At 54.7% G+C, this 24,482-nt stretch overlaps 2 protein-coding genes across 2 annotated transcripts in view; one reads left to right on the plus strand and one right to left on the minus strand.

The window, feature by feature from the left end:
- Positions 1-11: 11 nt before the first annotated feature.
- IFFO1 (intermediate filament family orphan 1) lies at positions 12-10,287 on the plus strand (the record flags this gene model as incomplete). The annotated part of the gene is made up of 9 exons (XM_026054277.1): positions 12-250; positions 4,927-4,987; positions 5,064-5,159; positions 5,330-5,470; positions 6,475-6,635; positions 7,570-7,690; positions 8,439-8,534; positions 8,720-8,850; positions 9,457-10,287. Coding segments are annotated over 9 exons (1,149 nt in total), but the record flags the coding sequence as incomplete, so codon positions are not given.
- A 10,981-nt stretch (positions 10,288-21,268) lies between these two features.
- Positions 21,269-24,482, minus strand: part of GAPDH (glyceraldehyde-3-phosphate dehydrogenase) — a 5,048-nt gene continuing 1,834 nt past the window's right edge. The window contains exons 2-12 of the mRNA XM_026054278.1: positions 24,369-24,386; positions 24,058-24,157; positions 23,668-23,774; positions 23,496-23,586; positions 23,208-23,323; positions 23,008-23,089; positions 22,613-22,764; positions 22,446-22,524; positions 22,164-22,247; positions 21,952-22,049; positions 21,269-21,566 (exon numbers count right to left, since the gene is read on the minus strand). Of these exons, the coding sequence (XP_025910063.1) occupies positions 21,497-21,566; positions 21,952-22,049; positions 22,164-22,247; positions 22,446-22,524; positions 22,613-22,764; positions 23,008-23,089; positions 23,208-23,323; positions 23,496-23,586; positions 23,668-23,774; positions 24,058-24,157; positions 24,369-24,386 (997 nt within the window). The 3' untranslated portion in view covers positions 21,269-21,496. The remainder of the gene's footprint in view (positions 21,567-21,951; positions 22,050-22,163; positions 22,248-22,445; positions 22,525-22,612; positions 22,765-23,007; positions 23,090-23,207; positions 23,324-23,495; positions 23,587-23,667; positions 23,775-24,057; positions 24,158-24,368; positions 24,387-24,482) is intronic.

The raw sequence follows: 24,482 nt of genomic DNA on the forward strand, positions 1-24,482 counted from the left end.
CGCTCGGGCCCTGCGCCCCCGCGCCGCCCTTCGCCGCCGCGTCCCGCTTCGCGCCCGGCACCATCTGGTCCTTCTCGCAGGCCCGCCGGCTGGGGCCGGGGCCGGAGACCACCCTGGTGCAGGGCCCGGGCGTCTCCTGGAGCCACCCCGACGGCGTGGGYGTGCAGATAGACACCATCACGCCCGAGATACGGGCGCTCTACAACGTGCTGGCCAAGGTGAAGCGCGAGCGCGACGAGTACAAGCGCAGGTGAGGAGGGGCGCCCGCCGCTGCGCCCAGCGCCGTCCCATGGGGAGCAGGGCGCMCGAGCCGTCCCTGGGCCGCAGGGATGTGGCCCGTGCCCTGGGTTTGGGATTGGGAAGCTGCCAGGTTCTGCCTGGGGGCTCGGGAAGTGCGAGGTGGAGTTGGGAGGCGAGCGGGAGGCTCAGCAGCGTTTGGCCCCGGCGCGGGCGTCCCCCCTTGGCCCCGGTGCGCGCCCTCCCGGCTYGCCTGCCTCCTTTTCCGCTCGCTTTTCAACCCGGTGCGAGGAGCGGAAGTTGCCTTTTCAAGTAGGTCGAGTTGGAAAGAGATAGCGGGACTCCCGGGGCTGGGGCTTTGAAGGGAGGGAAGCCTGGGAACAGCTGGGAAGGAAGAGCAGCCCAAAGACAGCATGCAGCAGAGAMGGAGCTGCCCCGGCTCGGGCTGGGGAGACTCCTGGGGGGAAGAACTCATCCCTCTGGATGTGCATGGATGTGCCGGGCACCCCTCGGCAGGGCTCTTGGAGCCTCCAGCCCCGCTCCATCCCTGGCTCCCTCGCACAGCGCCCGGCACTGCAAAGCCGGGCAGCAGCTCCCGGGACACTTCCTCCCGCCCAGAGCAGCCGCAGCTTGGCACGGGCCTGGAGAAGGGCCAGGGAGACGCCAAACCAATCTCCCGGCCGGGCTTTTGGGTTGTTTTTCCCCTGGGGAGGTGGCCGCTCTTGCCCTGTGCCAGTCGTGCCTCTGTTTCCAGCGGAGCTGAGCGGCGGCTCTGGGATCTGCCCGCGGGATGAGGTCGGGCAGGCGGAGGCGTCGCTGGGTCGGGGCTCCGGGCGAGCGCAGGACAGGGCGGCGCGAGCCAGGGCCTCGCACTGCCCGGGGCACCGGGCCTGAGACGCGTCRCGTCGCTTCGGGATACGTTAGAAGCCGGTAAAAAGAAACGATTCAGTAGCCACAGGGGCAGATGTTGCGTTTTACCCGCTTGAAATGTGCGGCTGACTGGTGCTTTGGACCGCTCTGGTTTGGTGCCAAAGCCGAGGCCTGGGGTCTAGGATGACAGCTCCCGTTTCCGGCTCCATGAGGTGAGAAGGGCTGAGCAGACTTTCCTGTGGAACAGCTGGTGGTCTAAGGACATTGAACAAGGAATGTGGGGAGAAAAAGTTGGCACTGCTGGTTTTATTATGTTGTTGTTGTTTCTTCCTTGCACGGATCTTGCTGCTTTTCCATGCTCTTCAAGCCCCTTAGCATTAAGCGCGAGTCTAGCTCCTTTCCGGAGGCAGGCAGCTCTCCTCGCTCCCGTGTTGCTGGCGGGAGCTAGTGCCGCAGTAGGAGCTAGGAGCGTTTCTGCCACAGACAGCTCCAGGCTCACCTGCTCAAAGCCAGAAGCAGGCAGCCAGCGGCGGAGCTTAGTGGGTTTTCCAGAGGAAAACTGGATTTTCCCTAGGAAAGCTGTGTGGTGCATGTGACGAGGGGCAGGAGGAAGCAAGCGGCCCTCGTGGAGGGAGCGCGGGCTGGACGCGCTGCCGCGGAGCCCTTGGGAGCGCAGCCGAGGCCGCTCTCCGGCTTCCCCTCCCTGGCGCGGGCGGAAGGGCTGGCCCACCACTGGGAAGGTGGGAGAGGGTGGCGAGAGGGCACCAAGTGCATGCCGAAGCGCCGCTGCTCCCGTGGCTCCGTGCGCCGGCCGCGGGCCGCCGCAGTTGCTGGTGCTGCCGCAGCTCTGGGAGCACAGCGGGATTTTCCGCCCGTGCCTGGAAGGCCCCGGGGCGGGCGGGGAGCTGGGCGAGGGCCGGGGCAGTGGGGGCTGCTCCGGGGCCAATGCTCTTGGGGCGGCCTATTTTTAGCCGTGTTGCCAGGAGAGGTGCCGGGAGGGAGCAGACCCCACCCCCGACCCCTTCCGGCACCGGGCACTTCCCCAAAGTGCCTCCCGCGGTCCCAAATATGGGAATGGGAGAAGAGGGTCCCGCTCCCGTGCCCTTCCCGTGCTGAGGACAGGCCCTGGGGTCCCGCTCTGCTCGCCTGGAGCAGAGACCCTCCTGTTGCGCCAGGCTGTGGGCACTGCGGGCACCAGGCGGCCGCAGGGCAGGGTGCAGGGGCTGCCGAAACGCGGGGCTCCCTCTGGCTTCACCAGTGAGGCCTGGGCAGGGTGCAGGGGCCCTCGTAACGCGGGGCTCCCTCTGGCTTTGCCATCGCCCTCACAGCGGCCCTGGGCCGCAGGCCACCGTGTCCCTGCACGGCCGAGGGAGGCGGCCGCGGAGCAGAGCCCAGCGGAGCGGAGCCGGGCGGCAGGAGGAGCCTCCCGCGCTCCTTGTGCCCCGCTTGAAGTGGGGCTTGAGGCTCTGGGGAGGCTCAAGAAGGGAGAGGGCAGCTCCTGGGCGAGGGCAGCGCCCCACGAGGGCCGCGGGCAGGGGGGCGGCCGCGCGCAGCCTGCCAGGGACTGGGATCGGGGGCTGCCGCTGGAGCTGGTCTCTGCCCGCTCCGTCTGCATCCAGGTGGCTTTGGCTTTGGGTACCGTAAGYGCACAGGGGCTGGCGGGTGTGTAGTGCTGTGTTACAGGGGTGCTTTGCACGCCCTGCGAGACAGTGCAGCCCTCTGCAGGGAATGGATGGCTAAAGTTCCRAGTCGTTTCAAGCGTGGAGAAGGGCAGTGCCCGGCTTGGAGTGCCGTCGACCTGCATGGCATCCTGCAGCACCGGCACACGGCCGCTGTGCGCCGCGGTCAGGCTGAGCGGTGTTTGCAAGAGCAGGGCTTGTTCGGGCTGGGGGGTTGTTCCGCTCCGTGAGCGTCTCCAGAAGGACACGCGCCGGGGAGGGGGCTGCGGACGGGAATGCGGCCGTGGGCCCTCGGCTGTGCCAGAGCTGGCCCGTGGCCGGGAGCGGGTCCGGTGCTGCCGTGTGCTCCGTGTGCCGCCGCGGTCAGTGCTGGGGCGGGCTGGGCACCGTGGGGAGCGAGCGCGTCCCCCCGGCCAGGGGACGGCGCCGCGGGGCTGTCYCCGCGCAGGGAAGGCACCCCCAGCAGCAGCCGCCTGGCAGCTCCTCCTGGCAGCTCCTCCTGGCAGCTCCTCCTGGCAGCTCCGGGCTGCGGCGGGCGGCGCGGGCGGGTTGTCCCTAGGAGTGCTGCATTGCAGAACCGGCTGGCAGCGCGGAGCCGGGAGCGCTGGGCGGCACCGAGCGGCGCCGCGCATCTACTGCCCGCAGCGAGAGCCGCCGGTGCCTCCGGCCCGGGGGGAACAGAGCGTATCCCGCCTGTGCTCGACACAGCGGCAACGTGGAATGAATCCATCCGAGGACCTGCCGTGGAGTCTCCTTCCCAGTACGGAGGGAGGCGGAGGCTGAGCGAGCTTCCCGACAGGGACAGCATTTTGTGCCGGGAATGCGTTTTCTCCCTAGGGATGGGGGCTTGTGTGAAGCTGCCTTCCCATATAAGGAAAATTCTACCTTTTAACCTTCTTTTTCCCTCTCTCTCCATCTTTTCTTTTCCACAAAGGGACTCCCCTCYTGTAGCTGCCAGTGCTAGGACTGAGCACTTCCCTTTTGTAGGGAAAAGGAGAAGAATCGCCAGCTTCATGGGCCTAGAAATCCGTAGATTTAGGGCTGTCCCAACCTAAGCTTGTCTTGAAACCCTGCAGTAGCAAACATGGGGGCTTCTTGTTGGCTTTCTGGTCTCTTAAGTCTTAGGATTTATTTTTCGAAGTTGCTGCAGAGGAAGATGCGCAGCCTGCAAAGCTGGCGTCACAGTGTGGGCACTCGCAAGTGTTAAGCAGACGCTAGAGAGGGGCCTCCTGGCCAGGGCCTGGCTCTGGTGGCCTTCCCGGGGCGATTCTGCTGTCCCAGAGGAACAGGCAGGCGAGCGGGACGAGCGCAGCGGTCCCGGCCGAGTGCCGGGCACGGCGTCTGCGCCACCCCTTCGCTTTCTGCCCCACCAGGGCCTGGCGGCCTCCCCGCAAAGCCTGCCGTGGGGCAGCACTGCAGCGTGGCCCCAGGTGACGGGCTCGTTGCAGCAGGATGTACCCGAGCCCCCTGCCTTGCAGCCTGTCTCTGCACAGACAGGCCCGGCTCCTCACRACTCGGCCTGGCACAGCTTTGTGTGGAGCTGCTGGACCTAATGCAGCAGCGCCCGTCCAATCCAGCCTTCCTGTGGGMTGGCTAGTGTGGTGCAGCCTTGAATGAAACAGGAGAATCCATCATGCCTCCACACAGGATAGAAGAGCATTTTGCTCTCCAGCCTGTTAGCTGGGAAGGGGCTGGGAAGCCCCTCGCCCCGGCCGGGGAAGYGTGGCCGGGCGCAGGGAAGCCCTTTGCTGCAGCCTGGTGGGGCCGGCAGCCGCAGCTCAGCTCCTCGGGCTGCAGCAGGGCCCGGCGCTGCGAGCAGCGCCCGAGGGCTCCGCCGTGTCCGGAGGAGCAGGCAGCCCGGGGCTGCGCGTGGTAAGGAGCGCGGAATGAGTCTGGAGCATTCGGAGTGAGCCTGGAGCGAGCCCGGTGCATGTGGAGTGAGCTCGGAGCGAGCCCGGTGCGCAGCTCCGCCGGCATGGGCTCATGGCGAGGGGAGCTGACGGGCATTGGGCAGCTGTGGCTGCCTGCAAGCAGAGCGCCGCGTTCCCGGTGCGTTCCTGCTGCCCACCGCCGCCCCGGGAATGCTCCGGGGTGAGGCGGGAGGGAGCCYTGCCCTCGCCAGCAGCGCTTGTCTCCGCAGGTGGGAAGAGGAGTACACGGTGCGCGTGCAGCTCCAGGAGCGCGTGGCCGAGCTGCAGGAGGTGAGTAGCCTGTCGCCCCGCGCACCGCGGCCGCCCCGCTCGCCCTGACCCACGGCTCTCCCTCCGCGCGGGGCAGGAGGCCCAGGAGGCTGAAGCCTGCCAGGAGGAGCTCGCGATGAAGGTGGAGCAGCTCAAGGCAGAGCTTGTAGTCTTCAAGGGACTGATGAGCAATGTGAGTCCTGGCCCCTGCTCCAGCCTGGCAGTGCGTCCGGAGGGAAGGTGAACGTGGTCGCAGCCCCTAGGGACTCCTGTTGCTAATAGGAACAGGAAGGCTCTGGCTGCTGGGTGCCTTGTCTAATCCTCCTCCTTTGTCCCACTCCTGTGGTGCTCTTGTGTGTTCAGAACATCACCGAGCTGGACACCAAGATTCAGGAGAAGGCCATGAAGGTGGACATGGACATCTGCCGGCGCATCGACATCACTGCCAAGCTGTGCGACGTGGCGCAGCAGCGCAACTGCGAGGACATGATCAAGATGTTCCAGGTGAGAGGCGCGTGCTGCTCGCCCACGTTGGCAGCCGTCTCTGCCACAGGGAGGAGCGTTCCCAAAGGAGGGAGAAGGCTGAGACAAGAACAGTTCCCTGCTGGGGGAGACGCYCGGTCCCCCCGGCCCTTGTTCCACACGGACCTTGCTCGCTCTGTCTGTCTCTTTCTCTCTCTTGGATGCTGTGCCCTGGGAGCCTCAGGTAAAAGGGCACAGAGAGGGGGCAGGGGCTCCACATCTTGCTTCAGGCAGCAAGAGTCCCCTCAAATTTTTGGGGGTTCTTTTTTTGTTCTGTAGTGTTGGGCCCTGAGACCCCACAGTGACAGGGAAGCAGTTGCAGGAGGGAGATAAGGTGCCTGAGTGTCTGTCTCTAACTCCATCTCTCTCCTTCCCCTCCCCTCTCCGTCATCTTCTCTCTGTCTCTCTTCTGTCTCCTGTCACTCTTTTCTTTCTGGATGTTGCTGCCTTTCTCTCTCTCTCTCTTTTCTTTTTTTTCTTTTTTTTTTTTCCTACAGAAGCAGCTGGTTAGTTTCATTCAGTTGAGAAAGGGTACAAACTATAAGCTTTCTRTAAAGTAAGGTTGGACTGTAAAAATTGACATATTTCACTTTTTTTAGACTCTTGTCTATTTTTTCCTGTCTCTTTTGCTGTACTTGCCTCTGTCTCTGAATTGGGGTGGTGGGTGATTTGAGTTCTGCAATTAAACCACGTTGTTTTCTCATCAGATTCATAGTTTCCATCTTTAGTTGCTTAGTTTTATTTTTAGAAAATGCTAAAACCATACTTTACCATTGCATCATCTTTAACCTGGTCATAATAAGCCCGTCTTTCTCTCTTTCTCTCTCACTTCTCTTCCTTCCTTTCTTCCTTTCTTTCTTTCCATCTCTCCCTGTCTTTCTGTCCCTCCACCGTTCCTTTTCCCTYCATCTCCTCCTCTCAACTACCTGCTCCTGACCTCGGACCCGGCCTCGTTTCTGTAGTCTCTGCACTTGTCTCCCGTTAAGGTCCCAGCCTCGATGGGGCGGAAGCGGGAACGGAAGCAGGTCAGCGACGAGGACACTTCGCTCTCTGAGAGTGATGCCTCCCGAAAGCCTGAAGAGGAGGAGGAGGACGAGACCACAGCCATGAGTATCAATGAGGAAATGCAGAGGATGCTGAACCAGCTGTGAGTGCGGCCTGGCCTTGCTCCAGCCTCCCCCCGGCAGCTCCACACCTCTCCTCTCCGCCCTGAGGAAGACACTTGTGCAGATTGGCTGCTGCCGCCCCATATCCCAGCGTAGCGCTGAGCCCCCAGCCCCACGGCCGGCCCCACTGTGGGCACGGGCTGTGGCRTGGTGCCACACGTGGGGAGAGCAGCCTGCCACGCTCCCAACAGGCCTGGTGACAGTGCTTGTCCTCGTGGGGCAGCAGCCCCTGCGTGCGAAGGCTGCTGCGTGGGGAGGAGCTGTCGGCAGCCCCTGTTTCGGGAAGAGGCCGAGAAGGGGGCGGCTGCTGCAGATCAGTGTTTATGCCCTGCGCTCTACAGCTCCACCCTGCTAGGGCTGACCCTGCAGGAGACCAGGGCCCGAGCCCGGCTGTACTGCGCGCGGGGGCTCGGGCCCAGCATGTGGCTCTAGCCGGAGCTGTGTTTCTGCCTTGTACTCCTGCTCCCAGGTCCTGCGGGAGGTGCTTCTAGCTCACTGTCCGCCCCCTGAGCAGGGCATGAGGTGTATTTTTGCCATAGGGCCTGCCTCAGTTTCCCTTGTGCCCTCCCATGCAGAACAATGCCCTTTGGGGTGGTCTGTTGCATGCTGAGCAACAGCATATCCCCTTGCATTCCTCCTATTACCAGCATTCCTAGGTTTGGGGGATCATCACTGGCACTTGTTAGGGCTCCTGGTCATCAAGTCGGTGCCTTCCCCATCAGCTGTCGGTTCTGTGCAGGTCTGAGCTCACCCAGACCAGGACCCGTGACAGTTACAGCCCTGCCTGCAAGCAGGAGCAAAGACGGGCCCTGCTGCTGTGGAACGGCCCAGGCAGCACCCAGCTCCCTGCTCCCAACTGCCCTCCCAGATATGAGTTTTCTGCTCTGTGCTGATGTGCTCTTCCCTTGYCTCCAGGAGGGAATATGACTTTGAAGATGACTGTGACAGCCTCACGTGGGAGGAGACGGAAGAAACGCTGCTGCTCTGGGAGGATTTCTCGGGATATGCCATTGCAGCTGCAGAGGTGCAGGGGGAGGTAACGGTAGTGTCAGGTTCTCCATCAGATACAGGCCTGGGCTGGCACTTTCTCTCTGGGAGAGAAACTTGATCCTGCCTGAGCCTGGAGAGATGCTCCTTCAAAGRCCAAACTTCAGCCCTTCCCAGAATCATTCTGTGCCTTAGAGGCCTGTACAGGTATTTTCCTCCCTCTCCTTTGCTCATTAGCATGTCCCTGTGAGGGCCGTCACCTCCCACTGCTCACAGAGCCCCRGGCTGGAAGGCCTGCTAAAGAGCAGAGGTGCCTTTCCCAGCTGCAGCCCCTGGAGAARAGAGTCCCTGCCCGTTCTGGATTCTGGCAGGCCCCTGTTTGGTCTCTCCAGCCCATTTCTGGAGCAGGGCAGCAGCGTGTTCTGTTCAGCCCAAGCTCGGGTCCCACAGGCTAGCCAAAGCTGCTGTCGGTTTGCATCTTTTGACCTTATCAGTCCACTGGGGTTGTGTTGTGTTTGGACTTGGTCTGTGAATCTACTGTCCTCTAATATCTCTGTGCATTGCTGGGCCTTTTCTGGGCTGAAGTGCTCACTGACCAAGGTGATAGGTCTCAGGTCTCTTTACCTTGCTAGTTGCTGGGACTGAGTCCTGCCTTATATCGTTCTGACTAACTACACTGCTTCTATGTCTCCTCTTTGTCTGCTGTTACCAGTTCTTTTTCTAACCTCTCTCTCTTTCCTTTGGTTCTTCGTGTTGGACATCTCTCTGCCTCTAAACGTGCTGTCTCCTCTCCCCAGCAGCAGGATGACAGCCTGGAGAAGGTGATCAAGGACACAGAGTCATTGTTCAAGAGCCGTGAGAAGGAGTATCAGGAAACCATCGACCAAATAGAGGTGGGAGGAGGAGGAAGTGGGGAGGCCATGACACAAAAGGGTGGGAAACAAGGGAGTGGGATCCCCAGAGGAGGAAGAAACAAACTGCTAGAGCAGGTAGCTGGTAATGGGGGGTGGCAGCCTAGGATCTGGCTGTGCCCCCTGTTCTGCACTGCGCTCATCTCTGCACTGCTTCCCTTGTGCAGCTGGAGCTGGCCACGGCCAAGAACGACATGAACCGGCACCTGCACGAGTACATGGAGATGTGCAGCATGAAGCGGGGCTTGGACGTTCAGATGGAGACCTGCCGGCGGCTCATCACTCAGTCTGGGGACAGGTGAGCTTGAGCCAGAGGGCCRGGATGCCCATGGGAACACTGGAGCCCGAGTGGTGCCGACTGGGGGCTGGCAGCAGTTGATGGTCCTGCCTACCCTGTCCTGATGTGGTGTGGGGAGAGGACAATCCATGGCATTCCCAGCRACGGCAGCCGCGCAGGCCATCGTGCTGCCCCTTCCGAAGGGGGACTGCGCCCAGGGGACGGGTTTGGCAGGCGACTGTGGGAAGAGACCCTGGCAGAGAAAGGAGCTGGTGGGCAGGGGTGCCGCGTGGGCTGGTGGGCGCGCGCAGGCAGAGCGGCTCGCGGCGGGCGGGCTCTGCCCTCGCCCAGCCTCGCGCAGCCGCCTGGGCCCGCTCTCGGCAGCCTCCACTGGCACTTCCCCCCACGCTGCTTCATGCTGTGGTGTCTTGGCCCCCCTGCTTCAGCAGGTGCTCGCTGGGACCGTCCCCAGTGCCGCCGCGGTGACGTGTGTGAGTCCCAGGGGGAGTGACAGGGGTATTCCAGCTTCTCTTGCTGCTTTGATACCCCACCCAGCTAGAGGGCATGCAGGYCCTTCCCCTTCTCCTCAGCACTGATTTGACCTCAGCCCTTTATTCTTCTTTCCAGGAAGTCTCCTGCCTTCACCCCAGCCTCAAACAGTGAATCGGCCCCAAATGAGGAAAGTGAAGAGTCTGATCGTGATCCCCCAAGCGATGCCTCCATCAGATAATTAGGGGAGGCCCTGTTCCTTCAGCACCTCTTCCTGGCTAAGGGGTGTCTGAGCTGTGCCTAGGAGAGACTAAGAGGGACATGGAGCCTCTGGTGAACTTCTGTCACCCGGGCCAGCCCCAGTTGGGGGTGGCTGGCAGATCCCCTCACATGGGATGCCCTGTAAATGGGAATAGCTAGATAGATCTGAGGGCCCTTATCTGGTCTCCTCATCCTCCACCCCCTCTCTATTCCCTTTCCCTGCTTCGGTTCAGTTGCGGTTCAGACAGGGAGGCTCCACGTTTACCACGGCACTGTTCTTCAGGTAGTGTCCCCAGGTCCTCCCAAGCACACCTGCTCCAGCCCGTGTCCTGGTGTACTTGAGCTGCCCCTCTCCTCCTGCCCACCTTGTGCTGCACAGAAGCAGAACCAGAGCTGTACCTCTCTGCAAACTGGACCTCATACTGGTGCCAACTGGACCGAGCCCTGGACTCCCTCTATCCCTGCTGCTCCCTGAGCACGTGTGGTCCCAGCACCACACCAGGTACCAGGAGCACCTCCTCCTCCAGCGTACGGACCGAGTCCTGCTCGCCATGCACTTTGCTTTGCTGCGCGCTCGTGGTGCGTGCGTCACGCACGTGTACGTGTTAGTTTGGGAAATGAGGGATCATTAAATGGGACAGTTACCTTTTTCTACAGCTTCTCTGAGTGTGGCTTCTCACTGTGCTGCAGCAGGAGCTGGAGTGTGCTGCGCCAAGGAGAAATTCCCTGTGGTCTTCCTGTGCCAGGCCCTGTTCCAAGCTTCCTTTGGCTGGGGTCTCCCTCAGGACAGGGATACTGCTGTCCCTCAGCTAGGTCTGGCTGGCAGGAGCACATTGGCCAAGAGGTCTGCACTTCTGGAGTCACAAGCCCTCCAAGGACCACGTGTAGCACTAATACTGCATGGACTGAACTTCATGTTAGAAATAAAACGGAGCATTGTTCTGGTGGAACCAACACTTGTGGCACCTGCTTCTGCAGGTGCATTGGTGCATCTGTGCCTCTCTGCCATAGACCTATGTGTGTGTTCCCACTTGAGCTTTCTCACAATTCCTTTTTTTTTTTTTTTTTTAAACATTTGCTTTTCCACCAACTCAAGAGTCAGCAGGAGGGCTGGTGCTGGGGGTGGAGGGAAGGAAGGAATTGCTGATCGCAGTTCTACTGTGGGAACAATGCTGCGGTTGGCTTGGGCCTTGTGGAACCTTCCCACCTGCTAGCTTGGGCTTTTCTGCCCCATCAGCTCTTTGCCACAGCATCCCAGAGGCTCCTCTTGCCTTTCCTCAGTCCCAGGCATAATCACAGACAGGGATGCCTCTGTCCTGCTGCCCACTGTGGCAGAGACTCCTGCACCTTGCACCTCTTCCTCCAGCGATGTGACATTTGTGATGTCTGTGGTGGGAGGCAGGGGCTGGTGGCATGCCGCGAGGTCCTGCTGTGCTGGGGTAGCTGCACATCAGTGGAGCCAGGCTGCACAGCATGGGAGCGTTCAGAGAGAAGTGCTTCTCAGAAAAGGCCATGAAGAGAAGATAAAGTAGATTGTGGTAGAGTTTTACAGGGTCTCTGAATGTAAGCCCAGGAGTTTAGATCCTCTACAGGTTAGGCAGATAAAAAGGGGGAGTGTGGGGGGAAATACAGCAGTTCAGCTGCGTAGGTAGCCCCACAGCTTTGGGCTGCACAGCTAGTGCTGCCGTGCACTCGGGCTGTGAGCGCTTGCCCGTCCCCCCAGCACAAAGCAGAGGGTCGGCAGCGGAGCAGGGTGAGGTGCGTTGCCTGTGCCTGCAGGCTCTGCTGAGGCCTGCGTCAGCAGCTGGGTTTAGCTTCCACTGCCTGGGCAGATGGGGCCAGGGGCGGTGGGCCAGTAAAGCTGGGCGAATTTCAAGGCAAGTCAGTAGCTGGGTGAAACTCCAGGCCAGGTACAGCTGGGGACATGCTCATAGTAYGGGTGAGTTGCTGTTCTTTAAGCTCTTGCTGGGGTCCAAGCCTCRGGTGCTGCATTCACCTTCCATCAGGAAGCTGGAAGAGGGTTTTAGGGCYGCAGCGTGGCCACCGCTGGGGGCTCGGGGGAAGGGGCTGCCCGGGCCCAGGCCCAGGCCTGTGCCCGGCCCTGGGCTGCCTGTGGCGAGGCGAGACGCGGCGTGGTTGCTTACACCGTGGCCTCGCGCCCGCCTCACCTCCCGCGCCGGGTTTGCTTGATCCCTCTACTTGTCTTTTTCCTTCCTAAAAGAACAACAACAACAAAAACACAGAGCAAGTACATTAATCTGTGCCCTAGCTTTTTGTTTCGAGAAAGGATCCCTCACACGCAGTAGCTGTTGGTTCATTTTGCCTCTTGCCCGGAACTTCTTCGGTGCGTGCAAACTCCATTTCCCATTCCCATTTCTTTGTGGTTTTTTTCCTGCTCTTTTTCTGGGGCAGAAATCTCTGTGACTGGCTGACAAACCTGGTTTCCTCTGCGAATAATCACACATACCTGGGGCTGTGGCCCAAGCCCCACAAGACAGTTGAACATGCACTTGATGATAGTTTTTGAGCATCAAGCACAGGAGGACCAGCTGTTCTACCTCCAGAAATTTTTGATTAGAGGAGCAGCTGTTGCTGCCAGACCCCTGTGTACACATGGGGACCTGAGTACTGTCAGACTTCCATTCTCAGTGAAACAAATGTGCAGGTTGCTGCTATTTATTGTTGAATTGTGTTGCTGGTGTTAGGCTCTGCCCTCCCACCAGTGTGAAAGCCCGTGAGATGCCACCGGCAGGACTTGCAGCACAGGTTCTGTACTTCCTCAACGTGGGAGGCAAGGCCTCGGGCCTTCAGTGTCAGCCAGACCAAGATGCACTCTTTTGCATCTGCTTGTCTATCCCTCAGTCGTAACCCTGTGTCTTTGTTGATGGATGTGAGAAGCAAAGAAGTCCATTTATGTAAGTCTTTCCTGAGGCCTCACCTCCTTTATTTGGGAAGTATCTGGCTTCTTTTTCTGCAGCGTGATCTCTACCAGGTGCCATAACATCATGGAACTGTACAGCACTGCACTGCACCTCAGCTCCCTGACCTTACCCCTTCTCCAGGACTACTCTCACCAGCACCAGCTTARGAAGCATTACGGGAAGAAACTCTTTAGAGGAGACCCAGATCTTGCTGCTTTCTGAACAGAAAATCCTATCCAGGTCTTTCTGAACGTCTAGTCCATATTCATCTCACAAGGAAYGAACTTGTGTCACTTTTACCCAACGCCTTCAAAACCTTTGTATTTAAAGTGAACTTTCTCAAGCTCTCTGTTGCAAGGGTAGGTTGGCAGCAGGTTGAGGGGCCTTTTCTTATCCTTGACCCAGCTGATGAGTTGGTGAAATGATCTTTAGAGGAGCAGGTCACTTGCTGTCTCCAACTGACAGTGCTCACTGGTGACTTATCTGAACCAAGCATGGTTGCTAGCAGACCAAAGCAGACCTTAGCACTCAGGGGACAAGGGCTTGTCTTGTTCAGTGTCCATGCATTGCAGGTCTTTTGCCCAGGTATATGTCAAGTAAGGACGTGCATTGCTGAATGGTGTCCCATGGGATGAGCACCTGAGACCACCCATCCAGGCAGTCTCACTCTCAGTTTCCATTTCAGGAGTCTTCAGATGTGACTGCCATCTGATCACCTCCGTGAATAGCTGTCCAAGGCCATCCTTTCAGGATTCTGTCTCTCTAAATTGGCAATGAGGTCCTCCCACTGAATATTTAGGCAGGCCACTTCAGCTTCCTCACTCTACACAAGTCCCTGTTAGTGGACACTTGCTTAGACAGCCTGGAAACAAAGCAAACCAACCTGCTAGTGATTGCTCTGTCTTCTCAATCCCCAACATTTGGACTATTGTGTGCAGGTGAGAACAGGCTTGATTTCTGTATCAGCAAGGGGAGTGGCATGAAATCTCCCCTTGAGGATGTCCCCAGGCTGGAACAGACCTGCTTGTCATTATCCAGCGTACATTGCCTTGTGAGACACAATTATATGTACAAGGCAATTACATTGCCTTGGTGAGGCACCAAGGGGCCCTGTCAGCCTGTGGGCCAGGGAGAAAGACACAGCTCTGTCTCGGCTGCTGGATTCCATGCAAGCTGTGCTGAGATCAGCCTCTTGGCAAGGGCCATCAGCAGAAGGTGCTGAGCACTGTGCTCTAAGGCAATTGAGTTTTCTCATAAAGACTCACAGCTCTCTCCACAGAGAGGGCAAGGAGCACCTGCACTCCTTGCACTTCACTACGTGGGTGTGGAATGCGCTTACTACTGGCTCCACAGAGAGCTCAGACATCTACCCACTAATTAGCCAAGATCTTTCTCCTTGTGTTCAGGCAGATGTGAGCTCTCTCCCTCCTTTCACTTCAACCTTAATTCTGTCTATTTTAAATCATATCTTGGAACTGACAAACTCTGAGTCTGTCTGTTCAGTTAAGGTCCACTTACCAGTAGTTTCCACCCAGCACCCTTCTGCTGAGGGCTCTTTGTCATCAGTCCCACAGTACCCAGCGCTGTGTGAGTTGGCTTTTCCTTGCTTCAGGATTCCTTAGATGGACCTAAATGTGGTGCTGACAACCTTATTGGTGGAACTTTTGAGCCCCCAGTAAGCTGTTGAATATTCCATTTACCTTCTCTCTCAGCCAGAAGGGTGGGAGAGATCTAAGCTGCATAAAAGTTTGGTCTTGTTTCTGGATTTGAGCTAGGAGATTAATAGATCTTGTAGTTCTGTGTCAAAAACTTTATTTCTTCTCAGGAAGGTCGTGGTCTTCATATGCTTAGGTGTGGTTTGGATGGTCATTGATATTTTATAGAGAGAAAGACATGGACCAGCTCAGCAAGAGGGGCTGAGAATAGAAGACTGAAGTCTGCTCTGAATCAGCCAGGACAGCATACTGGATGGTGAGACCCTCTYGCCTAGAGCCTTAGCTGTGCTTTTTATCTCCAGCTTTTTAATCTTCAGCTGCATTCACCACCTGGAAAGCCACTTGTGCCTTCATCAAGCATGACCCTCAGAGTGGCCAGGGAATGGTACAGACTAATGCTGATATTGATGGCACAAAACTTCACCACTGTCTTCAGGATTGTAGTGGGATGGGCGTCTGGGAGGGCATCTCTTGGAATCCCCCTAAATCAGAACAGGAGATTAAAAAAAAAAAAAAAAGTCATTAGAGCTTCTTGGTACCTATGGTACATGCATGCACTTGGTCCAGGGCCACCTTCTCTAATTCATTTCTTTCCTTTGGAGAATAAGCTAAAACGAGTAGAGCCCAGAAAGGTCCACTGTGCCCAGCAGTCGTGCTGCACATGGGGCAGGGCCGGAGTGCCCAGCRCAGGTACTTCTCAGGCTACAAGAGGCCCCACTCTGAGGTACTTGTGGCACAGAGTCTCCCCAAACTCACACATGCTATTTAACTACATTTGACTATGCCAGATGCTCAGGTTACTGTTAAGAAAATGCTTTTTAAGGTCAGAAGTAACATGGAATACAGTGAAGTGCTTTSCCCTTGGAGATAAGGAATGAGGCATGGATAGGCTCATGAAGCCATCTGACAAGTCCCTCTTCATGATGATTAATGCTAGGAGCAATGGTAAGACAGCATGGAGAAATGCATGGGCTATAAACAATTTTAGGGAAGTCCGGTCACTTTTGAAAGTCTTCCAAAGGATGCAAGAGATTTTAAGAGCTGTTTTAGAGTGCAATTTTGTAAATGATTTGGCCACTTTCTCTAGAGACRTGTGAACAGGAGAAGATGCTGTAGATATTCTGATTGTGAGTGGACAGATTTCAGAGATCAGAGAACAGCTAGAAGAGTTGGTAAGATACTAACAACACTGTGGAATATAAGTTATGTCATGATGAAACTGAACCACTGTCCCAACATATGGGAAATAGCAACATTTTCAGCATCCACAGGGGGAAAAAAAAAAAGAAAAGCATGTGGCCAACATGCAAAAGGAAATAGAAAATTTCGGAATAGGAAGAAATTTGGTGAATTGATATTTTAAAAATCATCAGCGATATCATAGAATGGTTAGCTCACTGGCCTAGCCCATTTATAATGGTTGAGTAGGCCAGAGCAGTTATGGATTTTGGTTTGCAAGACATGCTAAAAATCATATTCTCTTTACAAGTAGCAGCAGAACAACAGGATCTCACACACATGTTGGTCAAAGCTTTTAAAGTCTCTTATATGCTCCTGAATCACCAAGCAAAAACCAGTCATTTATTTCTTAAGTGCTTCTGTGCTTTGTGTGAAATGGGAAATTATGTTGTCATGGGAGACTGGCTGGTGAGCCTGAAGGAGATGCTGTAAAGCTGAGTTTCTTGCTGAGTTATGTAGAAACGATGGCATGCTCAGGAAAAGCAAGGATTTTAGCTGTCCTTAGAACAGGCGAAGATTGAATTAGAACTGATGGTTGCTTAAAGATGAGGGATGAACTGAGATAAGATTCCAGATTAGTAAAATCCAGCCTGATTGTTTATACTCTTGATTCTTCAAAGAGACTGGTTTAAAAATGAATCAGACACCACTCAGGATAAAAATATTGCAGTAGAGGCCTGGATGACATCATATAGTCCTTTCTTACAAGGGAATTCCTTATAAGAAATATTAGCAAAGTGTGATTAAGGGGAGATCCTTGGAAAAGAGAGTTTTTTCAGTTATTCAAAAAAGCTCTAATTTAATATATGATTAATACAGGAGAATATAAAACACTTCTTCGGTTAGTGGCTATATTACAATAGTATTTARGCATAAATAATTATTATAAACCTTGACTGTATAATATCTACAAGGGAGTACWGAAGAATAGAGGGACAACAAAATTACTGACATGTAAAGAGGTGATAGGCATAGCTGAAGACTTCAAGAAAAAATCACCCTCAGCTGGACGTCTAAGGACTCTAGCAAGTTGTTTTAATTCTATTAAGGAAAAATCCTAATGGTAATATAGCCTTTATCTTGACTGAGATTAAAAAAAAAGAAAATCTAAACGAGGCATGTTTACCAGACATGTCTGTTCTGTAGCAGAATGTGGTCACAGGAGAATGATGAAGCACTTTCAGGCCATTAGTAATTGAAGAGGCTCTTTGACAAGATTCTTTCAGGATAAACATTTTTAGATTTCCAGGCACAGCTCTCTGGCACACAGCAGTCTGTAACAGTCAAATGCACAGAGGATGCCCAGGAAGGCAAAGCGGTGAAGAAGGCATCTCGGACAGCTTCGGGCTGCTTGGGGGAGATGCAGTAAGTGAGTCTGGGGGAAAAAAAGAGTGTTGAAACTGCATTCTTGCAAACAGTAGGTTGCAAAGCACTTCAGCCTCAGTGGTGCTGAAATCCCCCATTTGCTAATGTCAGTTTTTAAATGAATTGGGAAAAGACTAATTTAATGAAGGTGACTAAGTGAACCAAGTGACCAATGTGTAATCACTTTGACAGCACATGCACAAAAACATGAGAAACCCGTGTTTGCGAGAGGGAATTGGAAAGTTGCAAAGAAAGTCTGCATCAATTTCTGAAGAAATGAGAATTGACAGCCATACCTGATACCATTTTTAAGAACTGACAGTCTCAAAAGGGGTAAATGCCATAGTCAACATTCCAGGAGGCATTTAAAAAAAATTCATTTTTTAAACAAACCAAAACATAGGCCTGAGAGGTGCATAAATGTACAGCCCATATTTAATTCTCTCTTCCTGCTTCTCTTCCTTCACAAAAAGGAGAGGGAGAAGCCAATGCCTGAAGTCACTCCATAAGGAGTGACTAAACTGCTATTTAGTCAGGCTGGGAAAGGGYGAGTCCAAGGCAATGGGGGGGCTGGAGGCCACGTGCCTGCAATGGGATGCTAGCATGTGCTGCGAGTCCSGAATCCATAACGAAGAAACCGGAGATTGCTTCTTCGTTTTTTTCCTTCCCAAGAGTTGTAGCAGGGCAACAAAGGCTGCCTCATGGTTTGGTAGAGAGTTGGGYAGAGCCCTTTGGGAGCCCTTTACACGTATTACTTTTCAGTTATCAACCTTCAATTCCACCTGCCTTTGTAATAAGGCAGGCGGGTAGTCCCAAGACCCTTCTGCAGCTTTTCACGGGCTGATTCAAAGCTGACTCTCTGCCTTATTTTGCTTAATCACAAACTGCTCTAAAAGTCATGAATGGAAATGATGGATTCAAGCAGGACAGACTCCCTCCCACGTTGACTGCTGTTGCTTCCCCACTGAGTCATGGTTAACCAGGTGCTAACTAATGTTTTTCCTCATTCTTCATTTCAGTGAAATTGCTAGATGGATCATATTTTTCTCTAGTTTCTGCACTTTCCTCTCCAATGATCTTCTTTTTAAAAAAATAGTCATCACACCTTTAATTTTTCACTCTCACCGTGTCAAGGCTGATTCAAGGGATAAATTGCTTGCAAGACAGTTAGYTGGTCATCAGCCTCATCTCTGAGAGAGCTGAGCAAGTGGCACTTGGTTTAAACTTCTGACACTTCTGTTTGCAATGGCACCTTCATCACATCTTCTCCAAGGGAAGACCCTTATCTGGGAACACCCCTAAGCTCCTCTGGCCACAAAACATGCTCTTTACTCTTCCACCACGCTCTTAGCTTCTCCTGCTACTCCTGCTCTGATGATTCTTTGGACCCTGGCCGCTTTCCGATCCTAGGTGCATTTGAAAAACAAGTTTTAATATTACTTTTATTTATTTGTCACATAAGAGTTTTTGTTTGATTGATTGGTTTTGATTTTTTTTTTTTTTAACAATTTACATTTCTGAGAGCTTAAATTGAATTTCCAGAATTGATGTGTTTTCCCACTGTTTTTGTTTGGCTACATTGTCTGCTCTTCAAGGCCTCTTTTCCTTTTGCAGTAAATCATTACACATTAACCTTGTTTCCCCTAGGAGATGCTGTCTCATACATTTAATTGAAAATAATTCCTTCATGTGCTATAAAAAGATACGACGATACTTAAATAGTAAGATAACACCTGGAGTTAAGTCAGTGGCACTGCAGTAAGAAATTATATTCAGCTCACAAGGATAAGCCACAAATCACTCATTTTGCAGTGTGTGTAAAGCAACACTGCCCCGTTTGTTGGGTGAGGTGTTTGCTTTCTGTTAGTACTTGCTCGTGCGCAAAGCGGCCTTCGCACGCGCTGCCTGCGCGTGGTGAGCCGGTGTTCTGGGAATGACATTTACTGCAAGGAAGGGTGCTGGATGCTGGCATTGAGTCCATGTCTCCTGTACAAATGCCCAGTATCCAGGACCTCTGCTCCTCTTCCTCACACAGGGCTCATTGATCAGTTTGCGCAGAGACAAGTTCAATTTAGAAATGAACGGAGTATGTCTGAGTGACCAAGTTTGGTGGCTGTGCTTACACATTCACCATCTTGTTACGTTTTGAGTAGCGTGGTTTTGTTGAGCAACCTTAATTAGTTTCTACCTCTTGCGCGACCTTAATTATTTTCTACCTCTGCTCAGATTGATCTTCACTTCCAAACCTTTCACTGAAGGCTGATGTTTCACRCTGCTCTTCTGAGTCAGTGGCGGCCTGAGGGCAACGCGGTGGCCATTTCTTGGGGATGTAGCTGTAATAGTGATAGTGCCAGTGAAGAACAGACTTATTTTTTGGAATCAGTCAAAGCTGCCATAAAAGGAGATTGTCCTGCAACATCTCTGCTAATGACTGCAGCACTTCTTCGTTTGAATTTCCCCAGTTTCAGAAAAAGGAAAGCGAAAGGGGCAGTTTACCCCTCCTTGGAAGGGTTGGCTGCCTGTCTGCAACTCCTCCCGCCTTTAGCTGGGGGCCGTTTCCTTCTCTGACTTGCCCTTGCTGCTGCTCAGCAAGGAGTTATACTGAGATGGCTGCCGGTGCTCTCAGAGCTGGTTCTCCCGGCAAAGCGGCACTGCTGCTTTTGGTGTCTTTGCTCAGCAAGAAGCCCTTTACATCTATTCAACCTCCCGCTGTCTCTAAGCCCTGCAGAGACTTTTATTTGGAGATATTTCTAACATACGCAGAGCTCCTCTGCTTAGGCAAAGACTCTTCCCCAGGTGGAGGCGCAGTCTCTGCRGCAGAGAGCCCAGCTTAGCCCTCTGCCGTCTACAGGCGTTGCTTCTTTTTTTAGGCCAGAAGTGCTGGAGAAGGGAGGAATAGCGGCTGCGGACCAGCTTTTCCATCCGGCCAGCCAGGCCTTGCTGTGGTGCCATCTGCAGGCGCGATGTCYGTCTGCCTGGCTGCAAAAATCAGGATACGGGGGAAAAGCTGCAGAAATGGAGCCCTCTGGGCAGGCCGAGGACTATGCAACTCGCTGTGCCAATTTCCCCCTCACTATTTCYGTATGAGAACAACCCTAGTTTAAATTCCAGGACTACCAGCTTGCTCTGCCCGGCTGTATCATTTTCTCAGGAACGCCAGGCAGGAATGCAAACTGGGTAAAAAAAGAGTTGTATAGAAACATAGTAAGATAGGAAGCATTCCTGATAAATAGAGTGAGTTCTTKCGGAGGCTAATTTTCAGGGAACCTTATCTCAGAAAAAAAAAAAATAATAAAAACAAAAAGCCTTTGAAATGYTCCTACTTAAAAATCTGGGTACACAGTTCAAAATAACTTTTGGTCAAAACATGGTTTTACCTAGAGGTTGCTTGGAGCCCCAGTTCACACATACCTCCTAGGGCAGATTTTTCACCTTTTTTTGTTTTGTTTTTCTGAGAGCATTCTCTGAGCAAAGCAAAATTGCCCTCTGGCCCAGCAAACACAATTCTTACACAGTTACACCCTATCAGATAGGCTGCTTCTGGACACTGCATGTTGAATAATGGCAACATTCATCTCAGCCCTGGGAGAAACTCCAAGTGCTCGCTCCAGAGCAGGGACCGCACCAGTTGGGGTCCAGCTGCCTCCCAGCGTGGGGCGACCGCTGCGGTGCCTCACGTGCGGCTCAGCCTCCAACGCTGAGCTCTCGGGCCGCAGGCCAGCGCAAGTGTGTGGGGGGGCTGTTTGCCTGTGCACCCTATTGTGTGTGGGCCAGGGAAGGTGAGGCTCCCGGCCCTCCCTGCTGAGTGACTGCAGCAGGGGGTAAGGCAGGCGCTGGGGGCAGCCTGGCATTTGCTCCCAGGAGATTTGCAGCTCAACAGCTGGGCTGCAACTGCCCCTGGCTGYCCACACAGGCAAGGCTGGGCTTTATCCTAGCCCAGCCTATCCTATCCCCTTGTTTGATAAGGGGTCTCAGACAAGCCCAAGGAACCATTTCTTCTACAACAATCTCTCTCAAGGTGAAAAGCAAATGGGGAAAAAAAAAAATCACCTCTCCAGCTGTAAGACTAGCAAGAGGCAAGCAGGGTTTTTTTTTTTGCTCCACTTTTGTCAAATCACATGCAAAGGGAGTAACTGACTGCCTGCTTGGGCCAAGGGCAAGTCTCAGCCCACACAGATACTTCCCAGTGCCAGGAAGCACACGGCAGCCCTTCGTGCAGCCTGCAGAGCGGAGCCTGGCAGCTCGCTGCCTGTGGCCAAAGCTCTGCAGCTCCTGTCGTGTTCACCACCCTGCCTCAAGGGCCTCTGCTCAGGGTATGGAAGAAGTGCTCCAGTTACAGCCAGCAGACAGTGCCCMTGTTAAGCGGGTACATGACTTGTGCTATTCTTCTCTCTCCCCCTTCCCTTTCCTCCCCTACCCCCATTGAGACACAGACACTGTAATATTTCAGATGGTGATCACTTTATTGATGTCAGGTGGTACAGAAACAGATCAGTTTCTATCAGCCTCACCATCTCCCCCAGGCTTAGGAGCAGGTTGGAGGAGTGGGGGAGGCAGAAGGGAACAGAACTGGCCTCTCACTGCAGTTTGCAGAGCTACGTGGTGGTGAAAAGGACAGGGTCTCTAGCGAGGGAGAGTCCTGCTTCCCTAGGCAGCAGGGGGGCTYGTGTATTCAGCTCACTCCTTGGATGCCATGTGGACCATCAAGTCCACAACACGGTTGCTGTAACCAAACTCRTTGTCATACCTGGAGGCAGAAACACAAAAGCTCAACTGTCTGGACTGACCTGTTTTCCTTCACCATGTTCATACAGTTCAGTTCATTAAAAGATCATTTCCTAAACAAGGGAAGCAGGCAGCTTCCCATCTCATCCCAAGGAAACCAAGCAACCCACCCACTCTCCCACCAGGAAAGAAAAAGGCTGCRGTTGTTTCACTTAAGAACCACTCTCACTTCAGTAGTTTCAGGTGTTGGGAAACCCCCTCCTTGGCAGCAGGGTACAGGCATGCAGTGCCAGCTGTGCTGAATACCCCCACACCCCTTCCTCCCTCCCCCCAAGCCTGCAACACAACTGCCAGCCCCCACCAGCCAAAGCTCCGAGCTGCCCTCCGCCCCCAGGGGCCGCACGCACCAGGAAACCAGCTTCACAAAGTGATCRTTCAGCGCAATGCCAGCGCCCGCATCGAAGGTGGAGGAATGGCTGTCACCRTTGAAGTCAGAGGAGACAACCTGGAAGAGGAGGTTGTAACTCAGTTTTCCACCTCACATTGAGGCAGCCATAAGGCAGCTTCCAGGAGAAAGCGAGCACTACCAAGCACAGGCCTAGGCTCCAAGCTGGTTTACCTGGTCCTCTGTGTATCCCAGGATGCCCTTCAAGGGCCCATCAGCAGCAGCCTTCACTACCCTCTTAATGTCATCATACTTGGCCTGGTAATAGGAACAAAGTTAACAGGGTCAGATCCTAACCCACACAAATATGTCAGCAGGTTTTGGAAGCAGCACAGTAGGTGCTGACCTAATCTTCCTATGGAAGATGGATGTAGAGGGAACAATTCCAGACAAGAGGGATTTGGAAGMAGCAGGGGCAGCTTTGGAGGGTGCTAGGGCCTTCTCCACAATACTTACTGGTTTCTCCAGGCGGCAGGTCAAGTCCACAACAGAGACATTCGGGGTTGGCACACGGAAAGCCATTCCAGTAAGTTTCCTGTGAGAGCCAGAAGAGCAGTTAGCAGCCATTTCTGCTAGGCACAGGTCAGAGCAGCCAGTGCCACATGCCTCCTCCTGACACTCACCCATTGAGCTCGGGGATGACCTTTCCGACAGCCTTAGCAGCCCCAGTGGATGCAGGGATAATGTTCTGGGCAGCACCTCTGCCATCCCTCCACATCTTTCCAGAGGGGCCATCCACAGTCTTCTGTGTGGCTGTGATGGCATGGACAGTGGTCTTGGAGAAAGGGAGCACAGGAGTAAGAACAGAGCCCACAGTGTCTTGGTGAAAACAAAGACCAAGAATCCACCTGCTCCCACGCACACATCCCAAAAGCCTCCCCCACCACCCCAGCGCTGGGAGGGCAGCTCCCTTGCTGTGCATGTTCACATCCCCCGCAATGCAGGGCCTGCAAGATGTTTCTCACATGAGCAGAGCTGCAGATAAGATACCCGCCTGAGCAGCGGGCTCCAGACCTACCATAAGACCTTCCACAATGCCGAAGTTGTCATGGATGACCTTGGCCAAGGGCGCCAAGCAGTTGGTGGTGCAAGAGGCATTGCTGAGGACAAGAAAGAGCAGCACACATTAAGCAGAGGCAACATGTCTACCCAGGAAAGACTAGACCGCACGCRGCTGGTGGGCGCTCCAGACCGGGCAGATTGCTCCTGTCTTCTCACCTGACAATTTTCAGAGACTTGTCATACTTGTCATGGTTGACACCCATCACAAACATGGGAGCATCAGCTGAGGGAGCAGAGATGATAACACGCTTAGCACCACCCTTCAGGTGAGCCTGGAAGAAAAGGAGGAGATTAGTTAACCCAAATATCCCATTAGTTTGGAGAAAAAGGGCACTTGCTCAGACACCCTCTTTCTTCTTCCCAGCCATCTCTTCCATGTCTTTAAAAGACTTCTGTACATGGTAATGCGCCCCCTTTCTTTTCTTGCTGTTCCTGCCTACTCACGCTGGCCTTCTCTGTGGTGGTGAAGACACCAGTGGACTCCACAACGTACTCAGCACCAGCTTCTCCCCACTTGATGTTGCTGGGGTCACGTCTGAGGAAGGACAAAACTGTTAAAAGATGCTCAGGGAAACCCACTTTCAACCTTCTAAGGGATGAGGTGGGGGACACTTACTCCTGGAAGATGGTGATGGCATGCCCGTTAATGACGAGTTTCCCATGCTCAGCCTTGACAGTGCCGTGGAAATGACCATGAGTAGAGTCATATTTGAACATGTAAACCTAGTGAGGATGGGGGGAGGAAAAAAAATGTTAGGCACCCCAGCTGCAATCCCCACATCCCTTGGCTCTGCCCACACTCTGATGAGCTTGTCCAGCCACTGCTTTGTACTTGGCTCTGCCACACCTGCAAAGCCCACCTCCCTGCTTTACACCCCCATTCCACTCAGTGCCCCAGCAGCTCTCCATGGAGGCCRGGCGGATCAGAGCCGGGGGCGGATCTGCTGCCGCCTGGGAACCACGAGGCGCACACAGGGCCTGGGGCAAACACCACGAGGGCACTCACCATGTAGTTCAGGTCAATGAAGGGATCGTTGATGGCCACCACCTGAACCTTGCCAGAGAGGATGGCAGCCCTGGTGACCAGGCGGCCAATGCGGCCGAATCTGGGAAGAGACGTGCAGATGAGGCGGGGTAGATGGCGCCCGCGCCCCGCGGCACGGCCGCGGCATCACGTCCCCGGCGCGGCCGCYGCGGCGCACGGCAGCGGGGAAGCCCATCGGCCGCGGCCAAAGGCCAAGGAGGCGGCACAGTTAAACATTAAGGGCGACCCCGGCTCGGGGCGGCCGCGCAGGAAAGGTCAGGCGCTAAATTTACCGCGGGGTCCGGTTACTCCTCAGCCCCGCGGCAGAAGGTCACATTCCCCGCGCCCCGCGGGGACACCCGATCCCCGCCGGCAGCGCCGCGCGCGGGGCGGCCGCGCGGGGAGCC

Source organism: Nothoprocta perdicaria, unplaced genomic scaffold (assembly GCF_003342845.1).
Source record: "Nothoprocta perdicaria isolate Ctin4 unplaced genomic scaffold, notPer1 scaffold_120, whole genome shotgun sequence".
Taxonomy (NCBI): Eukaryota; Metazoa; Chordata; class Aves; order Tinamiformes; family Tinamidae; genus Nothoprocta; species Nothoprocta perdicaria.